The sequence below is a fragment of the Caloenas nicobarica genome, chromosome 7 (assembly GCF_036013445.1).
Source record: "Caloenas nicobarica isolate bCalNic1 chromosome 7, bCalNic1.hap1, whole genome shotgun sequence".
In the NCBI taxonomy this organism is placed as follows: Eukaryota; Metazoa; Chordata; class Aves; order Columbiformes; family Columbidae; genus Caloenas; species Caloenas nicobarica.
Window position 1 is genome coordinate 21,995,036 of NC_088251.1, and position 13,008 is coordinate 22,008,043.

General features: G+C 43.8%; 1 protein-coding gene across 2 annotated transcripts in view; it reads right to left on the reverse strand.

Moving 5' to 3' along the window:
- Positions 1 to 5,386: 5,386 nt before the first annotated feature.
- The window catches only part of PDLIM1 (PDZ and LIM domain 1), a 41,696-nt gene continuing 34,074 nt past the window's right edge, over positions 5,387 to 13,008 (reverse strand). For both annotated transcript variants that reach the window (XM_065638483.1, XM_065638484.1), the window contains exons 5-7: positions 9,941 to 10,095; positions 7,603 to 7,720; positions 5,387 to 5,932 (exon numbers count right to left, since the gene is read on the reverse strand). In XM_065638483.1, coding sequence (XP_065494555.1) covers positions 5,746 to 5,932; positions 7,603 to 7,720; positions 9,941 to 10,095 — 460 coding nt within the window. In that variant the 3' untranslated portion in view covers positions 5,387 to 5,745. The remainder of the gene's footprint in view (positions 5,933 to 7,602; positions 7,721 to 9,940; positions 10,096 to 13,008) is intronic.

Consider the following 13,008-nt stretch of genomic DNA (forward strand, 5'->3'; position numbering starts at 1 on the left):
TTTGAGATCAAATGGGTGAACAGAAAGATGGGGTCTCAGGTTGCTTGTGTGTTGCTACTGTGTGTCTATTTGCAGGTGTTTTGGTTTTGTGTTTGGTGTGTTTTTGTTGTTTTTGTCTGGTTTTGGTTTTTTGGTGTGGTGGGTTTTGTTGTGGGTTTTTTTGTGGTTTTTTTTTTTTTTTTGCTTTTGCTTTTTTTTTTTTTTTTTGCTTTTGCTTTTTTTGTTTGGTTGCTTTTTGTTGGGTTTTTGTTGTTTTGGGGTTTGTGTTTGTGGTTTGGGTTTTTTTTGTGGTGCTTGTTTGGTTTTGTGTGGCTTTTGTTGTTTGTTTTTAAATCTGGCAGGTAGTTCATTCTTGGCTTGGGAGAGGCTGCTGATGGTTTTTTCAAGTTGATGACAAGAAAATGTGTAGTAAACTTATCTCACACAGTAGAATCTATTTAACGGCATTTCACCAGCACTCAAATGCACACTGCACATACCATCATTTGCATATTTTTACTTACCTGCCTTGCAAAGACTATGTTTGAGCTGCCAAGACCCCATGACAACAACTTGAGCTCACAGGGTTGCCATTAGCAAATGAAACTTAAACGTGTGAGCTGGAGCAACTGGCCTGTTTTGCTGGAGGGGAGGGTGATGCTGACGGGGTGGAGCATGAGCAGGAGACAATGAGTGGTCTGTCTTGATGATGCTTACTTTTAATTTGTAGTGGGGTTTGGTTTTGGTTGGGTTTGTTTTGTTGTGGTGTGGTTGTTTGTGGGGTTTTTTTGGGTGTTTTTTTGTGTGTGTGTTTTCTTTTGTTTTACCCTTTCTATCTGCTTTATCTCCTAGGGGATAGCTCTGTACTGCACGCCTATGTGAGCCAGTCCCTCTTTGGCAGGATGCTTGCTCACTTACAAACTGCCCAACACCTCACGTAGGAACATTTTATGTATTTCTGACATTATCGTTAACTTCTGGAGCAGGTGGCTCAGTGTGATTGTGGGCATGACCTGGCTTAACCTATTCCATTATTGTTGACAAACTCCACATGCCAAATGTTAAACTCTGGAGGGATTTGGAAAGTCAGTCGACAGTGAACACTGCAGTTGACAAACACTTTGACCTGCATCATAAAAAAAAAAAAAAAAAAAAAAAAAAAGAATACAATCCTTTTTTCAGTGAGCTATAGCAGAGACCGATCGAAGTCCTTGTGAGTAATGAATGCGAATTGCCTCTCTAGCCTGTTCCCATAGTAATAAATTGGGTCAGCACTGGTATTTGCACTACAAACCTACACTAGAAGCCTCCAGAGCCACCTCACAAACCTTTTGTAGCTCCTGATTCCTGCGTCAAGCTGTGTACAATCAGTGTTTTCCCAGCAGCGCTGCCAGCCTTCACTGCAGGAGCTCTGCGGGGCAATAACGTGTGTGGCCCCGGACAAAGCCGGGCTTGTCATCTGCTTGCAGCGCGGGGAAATGCCAGGCACGGCTCAGGCTCCTCTGTCCTGACCCCTCAGTGCAAAAGCAAGATCATGAGGTCAGCTGGAATGAGCCTTTTTTTTTTTTTTTCAGATGGACATTTGTACAGTATGAAAATATTTAGTGAGTTTGCACACACACTGGAGGGCCCAGTGCACGTGCTGGTGTCAGGGTGCAGCACACCAGATGGCCCTGGAGCACTCTGTTCCTACAGGCTTACTCCTCCAGCCCTGCTTTCCACTACTGCGCTGGCTTTTCCTCTAGTCCAGTCTGCCTGCACCTGCCAGCACTGTGCACCAAGAACCTTTTCCTGAGGAAAAAAGGAAAGGAAAGGAAAGGAAAGGAAAGGAAAGGAAAGGAAAGGAAAGGAAAGGAAAGGAAAGGAAAGGAAAGGAAGAAAGAGAAAGAGAGAAAGGAAGGAAAGGAGAAAAGAAAAGAAAGGAAGGAAAAGAAAAGAAAGGAAGAAAGAGAAAGAGAGAAAGGAAGAAAGAGAAAGAGAGAAAGGAAGAAAGAGAAAGAGAGAAAGGAAGGAAAGGAAAGGAGAAAAGAAAAGAAAGGAAGGAAAAGAAAAGAAAGGAAGAAAGAGAAAGAGAGAAAGGAAGGAAAGGAAAGGAGAAAAGAAAAGAAAGGAAGGAAAAGAAAAGAAAGGAAGAAAGAGAAAGAGAGAAAGGAAGGAAAGGAAAGGAGAAAAGAAAAGAAAGAAAAGAAAGGAAGGAAAAGAGAAGAAAGAAAGAAAGAGGGAAGGGAAAGGAAAGGAAGAAAAAAGAAAAGAAAAAAAGAGGGAAAAGAAAAGAAAGGAAAGAAAGGAAAACAGGAAAAGAAAGGAAAAGAAAGGAAAGGAAAAAGAAAAAGAAAGAAAGGAAATAAGAGAAAGGAAAGAAGGGTAAAGAAAGAAGAGAAAAGAAAGAAGGGAAGGGTAGGAAAAAAAGAAAAGAGAAAAAAGAAAAGGAGGAAAGAAAAGGAAAAAAGAAAAGAAAACGAAAAAGAAACAAAAGGGAAGAAAAGGAAAGGAAAGGGTAAGAAAGAAAGAGAAAGAAAGGACGGAAAGAAACAAAAGGAAACGAAAGGAAAAGAAAGGATAAGGATAGGAAGGAAGAAAAAGGAAGAAAGGAAAGAAGAGAAAGAAAGGAAAGGAAGAAAAAGGAAGGAAAGGAAGGAGAAAAGAAAAGAAAAAAGAAAAGAAAAAAGAAAAGAAAAAAGAAAAGAAAAAGAAAAGAAGGAAAAGAAAAGGAAAGAAAAGAAAGAGAAAGAAAGGAAAAGAGAGAAAGAAAAAGCAAGGAAGAAAGAAAAAGGAAAAGAAAGAAAGGAAAGGAGAAAAAAGAAGAAAGGAAAGAAGAGAAAAGAAAGGAAAGGAAGAAAAGAAAGAAAATAAAGGAAAGGAAGAAAAGAAAAGAGAAAAGAAAAGAAAGAAAAGAAGGAAAAGAAAAGGAAAGAAAAGAAATAAGGAGAGAAAGAAAGAAGGAAAAGAAAGAAAGAGAGAAAGAAAGAAAGGAAGAAAGAAAAAGAAAAGGAAAAGAAGGAAAGGAAAGGAGAAAAAGGAAGAAAGGAAAGAAGAGAAAAGAAAGGAAGGAAAGGAAAGGAAGAAAAAGAAAAGAAAAGAAAAGAGAAAGGAAACAAAACGAAAAGAGGAAAGAAGGACACAAAAACCAAAACCAAACCAAGCAAAAAAATTAAAAACACACCAAAAAAAAAACCCCAACCCAAACATAACCAAACCAAACCAACCACACACCAAAAGCTACAACAAAAAACCAAACCGAAACAAACACAAACCACTCTCACCTTGAAAAATAAAGCTGCTTGTGTGAGGATCTGGCATTTGTGCAGGTGCCCGAGTGGGCACAGGCTGGCAGCACAGAAGCCAGGCTTTCCTCGCGGATGAGCTGGGCCAGGAGTTTGCTGCTTGAGCCGCACCAGCCATGCTTGCCGGCCACTGCCCATGGAAGGAGCGTGAGGGGATGAGCTAAATGTAGTTGGGTTTGTGAATTAGTCTCCCTCCCAACCTGTCGAAAAGCAGCACGGTTGATCTGGACAGTGGGAGGCTTATCATAGAATCATAGAATTGTTGTGGTTGGAAAAGACCTTTAAGATCATGGAGTCCAACCATTAACCTACCGCTGTCAATTCCACCTCTAAAACGATGTCACTAAGAATCTCATCTACATGAAACATTTCATCTGCTAATACCATGTTTGAAAAACCATATTCTTCACAGCAGTCAGGAGAAAATACTTGGAAATACAACAAATATAAAAAGATAACTTGGTAACTGGTAAATAATACAAGATTACAGTAGTAACTGAAGTATTCTCCCATACTATTTCAAGCTACAATACTGAAGCGTAAAACAATTACCACATTTTAGCACTGACACAGAACTGCAATACACAAAATATACAAGCAGACAGCGACAGGCCAGCTTTACTTCAGATGAGGACTGGAGTTGTGGTTTTTATTTGGTTTTGTTTTTAGGGTTTTTTGTGTGTGTGCGTGTGTTGTGGGTTTGGTGGGGTTTTTTTTTTCAGTTTTGGTTTTGATTTTTTTTTTTTTGTTTAGTGTGTGTGTTGGGTCTTTTGGTTCTTTTTTTTTTTTTTTTCTTTTTTTTTTTTTTTTTAAGGCACATGTGCTGTAGTGTGATTGATCATGAAGGCAAGGAAACGCAGGGCACAGCAGTTAAGCAGCACAGAAGACAGCCAAGACTTCCCAGGACAGACATATGACCCTGTCTGTAGCTGTTACAGATGCACCCCCTAACCCCAGGGTGCCACTGGGCAGCATGTGAGACCAGTTCAACTCAACTTTGTATTAGGTTGGTGCAAAAGTAATTGTGGCTTCAGAATGTGAATTTTAAATAATTATAAATAGGCTCGAACACATCTATATTAGTCAAAACAGGAACCACTACAATCAACACATTTTTGCCAAGGAGAAACGACAGCTGCAGGTGTTGCAGTTTTTGGTGCATCTCATTGATTTGCTGAGTACACTTCTCAAACAGAACAGTTTTGTTGGGATTCAGGAAGCTGTAGAGGATCAGGTTGGCAGCAGACCACCAAACAGTGACCATGACTTTTTTTTGGTGCAAGTTTGGCTTTGGGAAGTGCTTTGGAGGTTCTTCTCAGCCCAACCACTGAGCTGGTCGTCGTATAAAATCCACTTTTTATCACACATCACAATCTGATCAAGAAATGGTTTGTTGTTGTTGCGTAGAGTAAGAGAAGACGACACTTCAAAACCGACGATTTTTTTGATTTTCGGTCAGCTCATGAGGCACCCACTGATCGAGCTTTTTCACCTTTCCAATTTGCTTCAAATGCTGAATGACGATAGAACAGTCAACTCTGAGTTCTTTGGCAACTTCTCATTTAGTTGTAAGAGGATGAGCTTCGATGATTGCTCTCAATTGGTAGTTGTCAACTTCCAACAGCCGGCCACTGCACTCCTCATCTTCAAGGCTCTCATCTCCTCTGCAGAACTTCTTGAACCACCACTGCACTGTATGTTCGTTAGCAGTTCCTGGGCCAAATGCGTTGCTGATGTTGCAAAGTGTCTCTGCTGCTTTATGACCCATTTTGAACTTGAATAAGAAAATTGCCCAAATTTGCTTTTTGTCTAACATAATTTCCATAGTCTAAAATAAATATAAAATAAACGGCAAGTAATAAGTCAGTAGCAAAAAAACCCCAAACCATAAAGCGAGAAAAGTGCACTAAAATGATATATAACACAACCACATTTAAGAATGTATTCCAATATCAAACAGCAAATTTCAATGATGCAAAAACCACAATCCTTTTGCACCAACCTAATATCTCCCTCCTGCTGTTCTCCAGGGTAAGCACAGCCACGCACTGGGCACCTCTTCCGCTGCCCCAGGAACCCCAATCCAACGCAGAGGATACCAGGAGAAAGCAGAGACATCTGCCTTGTGGATTCACCCCGTTTATTGAATGCAAACTGAAGGCAAATAAGTGAGACAGAGAAGAGCTGTAATTGGACTTTGGCTTCTGATTTTCCTGTGTGATTAACAGTACAAAGAAGGAAAGAAAAAAAAATTCCGTGTATTAAAAAAACCCCAAACAGTGAAAGAGGAGATGAAAACAATGTTGAACAATTAGTGACACCTCATGTGAACAGATGGCAGATTAATAATGGCAAGGAAATTCAAAGCCATGCCTAACATTCCTTATTGCAAACAAGGTTCAGCAGAGGGGGAAGGATGATGCTTTCCAAGGAAGAGCAGCTCAGGAGAAACCATCCACACCAGCTTTGTGAGCAGCGCAGGTTACTTTGGGAAGACGGTGACCACCTCATAGCCCTCCGGGGGAATCACCCGCTCCCGCGCGTGCTTCTCACAGTAGATTTGGTCTTCCACGAAGAAGTGTCCTTTCTGCTTGAGGTTGGTGCCACAGTCGCTGCACACGTAGCACTCGGGGTGACGCTGCTTGTCCCGGATCTTCACAAACACCCCTCTGGGGAAGGAACCAGCATCCATCAGCACCAGGCACTCCCCACTGCCTCCCTCCTCCCCAGCCACCTCTCACCCAGCCCAAACACACACCAGTGCTGAAGGTGGACAGTTTTCTCCTGCTCCCAGCAAGTCAAAGCACAGGTTATACCTCTGGGCAGGAAGATGTTAACAGCACTTTAGAGCCAAATGTTTGCTGGCATGGGAGCCCTCCTCTGGAAAGTGTTCCCTAGCATTGGCCTTCATAAGTTTCACAGGGACAGTCCTATCAGCTGCAGTGGCAAGAATCACTGTGATGGCATCTTTAGGTGAGGGCTGGAGGCAGTGCAACAGCCTTCAGATGTCCAGGATCAAATGACAGGAATCAGTTTGACCATATCGGGCAGAAAAATCCAAGTCCAAACCAACTGCATTGTAGAACAAATCCAGAAATGACTGCCCACCACCAACCGAGGGGCCTGACACGCCAGGTACACGTGGGAGAAACACAACGAGACCAGAGCCTGGCTCTGATCTCAGACACTTCTGCTCTGGAGCTGCAGTGAATGGATCCAGCCAAACATGGGCCAGCTCTTACTGGAAAACTTGACAGCCTAGCCCGGCAGATGATGAGGAAAACTACATAGCAACTCGTCAACTACCACCAGCAGCAACACAACAATTTGCCAGGAGTATCATTTTGTTCCAGCAGCCATCTATATTTTCCATAATTCATTAGTTTTTAATGCTATTCATAGCCTTATGCTTTCTCTCCAGATCTACCCAGCTGGTAGAATAATTGTAGGGTTTGTCTCTGATTCATATTTTACAGGGTATGGATTGCCTCTGTAATCATTCTGGCAGTGCTTGGCGCTCCAGACATGCCAGGACCACGCACTCACAGTGTAGTGGGTCTCAGCAACAATCTGATGGCTTTTAGTGGGCAGCATGAATAAAACCTCGGTTATTCCGTGATGATGAAGCTGGGTTCCCAGCACGTAACTCCTGGAGCCAACCATTAAGCTACGGGGTTTATAGGGAAATGAAAACTAAAGAGAAAATGAGGGTAGCAGAATTTGTGGTTGAGAAACTGAATGCTGAATCAAAGACACGGGTTGGGTCCCTTGTGCTGTCACACTTAGGGTACAGCAGCTCTGGAGCGAACCCAGGTCCCTGCTCTGCTCCAGGTCCCACATAAAGACAACAAATACTATGTCTGCATAAACACAGCAGAGCTGTGTGGTCCTACAGGAGAGCAGGGAGCAGAACACAGCTCTCCTGGTCCACATTGCCTCTGACCACCGGGGCAAGTCCCCACTCCTTCGCTGGGAGCACCAAGACATGAAAAAGCATTAAATACACAGGCCCTAAATGGAAAGGTCATTTTGCTTCTGGGTGCTGTAAACGGATTTTAGGTAGAAAGCAAAACACTGCAGCAACAATTGTCTCATGTTTGTCTCATAAGGACTTGGTTTGATTTCCATTAATATGGATCTGTAGAGGGAAACCCAACTCCTGCCTTACTGTGAGAAACTGCAAAGTTAGCACTATCAAAGCTGGTGAGAATAAACATGCCTTGAGCTGGCTCCTGGATGCACTGGCTGTGGGTACGTGAAGTGTTTCAGGTGCAGCACCTCAGCCCCTCGCACAGGCATGGGATGCTCGGCCTGCACCCCCAGGGACAGGTTTACTTACACAATGCCAGATCCGCACTTCTCGCACATGGGCAGCTTCTGGGCATTCCCAATCGACAAGGCCACCTTTGTGGTGGGGGCTTTGACGCTCCTAAATCCAGATGGTTTGGTAGGGTCTCCTGGGGGTGGAAGGAGAGTGCTTCAGAGCATGTGAGATGCGTGGCTCTAGGCTCTTCCTCCCAAGCAGATGCTCTGCTAGGGAGGGGTGATGTTCTTTAATCCCAGGTCTGAGGCAGGGATTCATGCACAGAAAGCAGGCAGGGATTTAGGGGTGTGTGGGAGGAGGGAGAGCAGAGACACAACTGAACCTGGCCCTGGAAATTTGAGGGCCTGAGATTGTGGGCAATCAGATGAGAGTCTCTTTCCATCTTAAAAGCCCGTTAGACTTCAGTTGATGTGTCTCGCATGCACAGATGCACAAAGCAAAGTGAAGCCTCAGCTCCAGCCTTGGCAGCACTGGAGACTGCCCACCGTGTCCTGATCACACACGCAGGGCCAAGCTGATTGCCAGCTCTGCGCAGAGATGCTGATCCAGAGGTGCCAGTTCCCTGATGGGGGCAACAGCCCCTCCAAACACAGCAGGAAGCACCTGGCCTCCGACAGAGTTACTGCAAGTGACCCTTGCTGGGAAGGAAGCAGCAGCAACCACATTTTCACGCCCTTCCCTATTGCCTCTGCTCACTCCCTCTGCCTCAAACAGCACTTTGCTCACAGCAACAACATCGACAGCATGTTTTTAAATCTCTCTAAAGGAATCGGCTCAATCAAACACCCACAGGAAACATAACCTGTTCTGCCCTGCGAAACACCCTCCATCTAAGAGTGCAGGGTCAAGGCTAAGCACAGATGAGCCATGATGCATTGACACACCAGCGCCCGCACACAGACCCTGTGTGTGGGGCCAGGCTCTCAGCTGGTGCCAGGGCAGCCCGTACAGTGCGCGATGCCCCGAGGGACGGGTCCCAGCTGGGAGGCAGCTCCCTGCCCCTGCTCACTGCCATCGCCTGAAGACAGGCTGGGAGAAGCATCCGTGCTATTTATCACCGCAGACATGATCTGACTCAGCGGCAGCAGCGTTTGAGCCTGGCAGGCAGGGGCACTGTCTCCTCGGGGACAGACATTCCTCTGGGGCTGCGTAACCTCCCGGCCCTGCTTCGCATGGGTGATTATCAGCTCACGGTGGAGCAACGCCAACGCCTATCCGGGCCTGTGATCAGGCAGGCAAACCTTGTGCCAGAGAATCCCAAAAATGCTGCAAATCTTCAAAGAAAGATAAAATAGAGAAGTTTTTGCTTCTTATCTTCTTCAGCACTACTAAGCACAGGGGAGGACCTCGGCTGCGTGAGAAGTCCCGGCTACTCCAGTCCCTTCCATGCTGGAGCTGAATCCTGAGGGGCAAGTTGCAAACACTCAGTATTTAAAAGGTGCTTTCAGGTAGGTATTTTAACAGCGTATTAAAGACTCCAAGATCCTAGTTTCTTTCTTCCCATTGCTTCCTTATTTCCTTCATTTTGCTCTTTCCTTACAGACCCCTCAGACCTACCAGCACTTGGATGATCTATTTCCCTTTGTGGCAAATATCTCAGCATCAGGCTTTTGTTGAATTAAATTAAATGTTCCACTGCCAAGCTAATAACACAAGAGAAAAAGTCTCAACTGGCCTAAGGAAAAAAAAGTCATTCTTGGAATTCTTTTCCTATTTATTTGTTTATTTTATTTTATTTAAGGGGAGAGGAGAGTACGATTTGGTCCCTGCCTAAGTTAACTGGCTTTTTTATCTTAAAGTCTATCGCCCTGAACTGCCCAAGTCCAGATGTCAGATCAAGAATGCCAAGCAAAGCAAAGTTTCAGAGCTTAAAAGATATGAACTTCTCACTGTAACCCAGCTTCCATATTTTTACATGAAAAGTGGATCCCTTTTCTTGTGTATAGGGATACAGACCAGAAACTTTAGGACTCACTGAAGAGCTCTATCTTGTGGTACTACTCAAAGTCTTAATGTAAGATGGTCTTTAATCAGAGAATATTATCTTAAAGGGGTAAAGCTTTCAGAAGCATAAGAGTTTTTGCAACTTTCAAAATTCCTTCTTGACACCTAAATATTGTAAGGGCTTATTTCTTGAGCACTCACTTAATGAATAAGCAACAATATGGGCCCATAAACACTGAAACTAGCCAAGGAATTAGTGAATGAGCCTGTTTCTGTGGAGACCACCTACACATGTTACCCTGAACAATCAACAGCTGGAAAAGAAAATAAAGTTTTAGATGTTAAACACAGACTAAGGAATGGCAAAAGGGAAGAGCACACTCAGATAAGGTGTGCAGTAAGTGCTCACCTTTCTCTTCTGACTCCAAAATCTCTTGCAACACAAGGAAGGAAGCAGATTGTCTGGGTGGCTCATTTGACTCTTGATTCTCCTGGAGCATCTTGTAAACCTCAGATTCTCTGTCTATGACGATGCTGCCTGGGGGCTGGTTATGCTGATCTAAACTGAGGAAGGAACAGAGAACATGTGTGTTAAATGGCTGAAAACTAAAGCCAGTCCCTCTAGCAAAATTATCCCAATGCATCATATGACTGAAGAATGAACGTGCAAAACAAACGCACAACAGGACGCCATAAACCAGGGAGGTGCTGGATGTGCTGGCACAGGACAGATGCAGCTCAGGTGGGATTGGCACACTGAAATATCCGTGTATGCCACCGTCAATGGGTTCTCACCAACCGCCCCTGGCCAGTCCCCAAGTGTTCTCCCTGCTTTGCCATTACCTTATACTCCAGAAACTAAAACTTTCTATCCAGGAAATCACTGCTCTGTTAGTAGGGAAGTAAAGAACTAATGTGCTGGGATAGGAATTCCACATGGTAGCTGTGCCATCTATGTATCTTCCTTGCATGCATAAACTACCTTAGACTGCTACCTTACACTGCTATGAATCTCAAATTAACTACACTTTATTCCACTAAAAAAATAAAATCTTTGCAAGTATACTATGAATTGGTCCTAAAGGCCACCTTCACACAACAACTGCAGGATCAAGCTGGAAGATCTTCTGATTTGCAATAATTACATCTGGTTTTCAAGTAAGTGTTATTATTTCGGTTCTTGGACTAGATGACCTTTGAAGGCTGGAAACCCAAACTATTCTATGATTCCAAGATTTCCATTTTGTAAGTGAAGACCCTGAGCCACAGCCCATTTACAGCCTTTAACTAATGTTAACGAGCAGGCCAAGGGCAGAGAGAGATTTCTGCCATCTCAGACTAAGCTCTCATTTCAGCTGTCTCCTGAGGTGTTGCTGCCGCCCCTCGTGTCACGAGTGATTTGCACCTCAGCCCAGAGCCTGAGGAGCTTCAGGGGCAGCTCTCACAAAATGGGGTGGCTGAAAGGGTGGTCATTGTGCCACCAAAAGGGAAAAAAAGAAAGACTCTGGAGAAATTATCTAGGATATTCTCCACAGATTTAAAACTGCAGGAGGATGTTCAGAATATCCCTCGGGAAAAGCTTTCCAACAGACAGACACTGAAATGTCACAGGGGATTGCCGTGGACAGGTGAGCAACCTCCATACTAAAGGATTCAAAAAGAGTCTGGACAAGTATCTGCTGGGAATGATTTAAATCAATAGTTTAAATTGACCGAGTGCTGGGCTAAGGGATGGGCTAAATGACATGGGAGATTCCTGCCTGCCTCGTATTCTGTGGCTGAACTACATCATCTCTGGAAAAAAGAGACAACTGACAAGTCTCCTCTGACATCTCAATTACAAAATGCAGCCTTATAAATGTAAATGGTCTATTAGGTTTCACCGTTCCTGCACCCATTGATTGCCTGAAATGTACATAAACATCCTGAAGTTCAGACTAGATTGCAGAGGGAAATCTTTTTCTTGAAGAGACAACTGCATACTTTTCACACCAATGTGCAACTGAGTCATCTGGGAATTGAGTCTACATAACAAACTCTTCAAGCATCAGATGTAAAAATAATCGCACATGTTATAAAATGCTATTTCCATAAAAACAATTCCATAAAATGTTTCCATCTTTAGTAATTTTCACTGGAGCAGGAAGCACATTAGACTTGCAAGCAGCTGAGACCTTGAAGCCTGAATCTCATTTACTGAAGCCTCTCACCCAGAATAAAATCATGATGTTCCTTCTGTTACACAGAAAATGTTGTAGGTTATCCCAAATGATTCTATGCTCCACATTACATTAATCTTATGTAAACGGATGTGCTCCCACCACTCTATCCACCCATAAAAAACATAAGGCAAGAAGCCTGTCATTGCAGTTTGCATACTAAGAATGTTTCACTAACATGCATTCAAAAAGCAAAGACTAAATCATCATAAAGAGCATTAGAGTCAAACAAAGGCATCACATTTCAACCATGCATTGTGACAGTGAGCAAAACATACAGATCAGCTCTGCCAGGTATGCACTCTATAGATATACTTGAACATACAAGACTTCAGAAAGACTATTAAAAAACCCAAATCCTAGAATTTGTACCAGCTGAGTGAAATACCTCAACTTGTCAGAACAGAAGGCTATGCTGCTTGAAGAAAACCAAAACAAAAACCAATAAAACAACAACAAAAAACACACCACACCATAACAACAAAACCAACACCACCAAGACCAACACCACCAAAACCAACACCACCAAAAAGCACACATATCTTTTGAATGGGCAAGGCCACAGGCACAGGATTTGTGCCTGCAAGGTAACGAGTCCCCCTGTCAGCTGATTTATGGCACCTCCTGTGACACAGGTACTTCATCTGCAGCCATCACCAGCAACTGGTGTCCTTTTCCACGCACAGGAGTTCCCTGAGGCACTTTGTAGAGGACAACTCCAATGACCTTCAGGGGATTTCAGACTCACACAACCATTAGAGGATTTCACTGCTTCTACCACAGGCAACTTGCAACACTGCTTGAGTAACACTGGACCACTGAGCTTTGAAAACTGGCAGTAATAAAAACCATAAAGACACAGATTTGCACCATGTCTTCAGACAAGCACGGCTTATTCTTTACTATCATTTTACTATTTTATGCTAGCACATTTTGTAAAGTTTACAAGGATCTCAAAGCTGGGCCACAGGAAGGCCCAGTACTTGGAGCACTTGCTTTTGCAATGAAAGAACTGCCAGCACCTGGGTTCCTTCGCCAGTGCTCTCAGCTGTCCAAGCAGCCCAGCCAGCAGTGTGACCGCTCCTGGCGTGCACAGTACTGACTGCAAGCCAGAGCAGTGACTTACAGCCAATAACTGGACCGAGTAACAAGGCAGGAGTAATTCCCCAGCCTCCCTTTATCTCTTGGCTGCTGGCATACAGCAAAGCTTGGCTGTGTGGGTCCATGGGTGAGGACGCCAACTTTTCTGCTTTGAAGC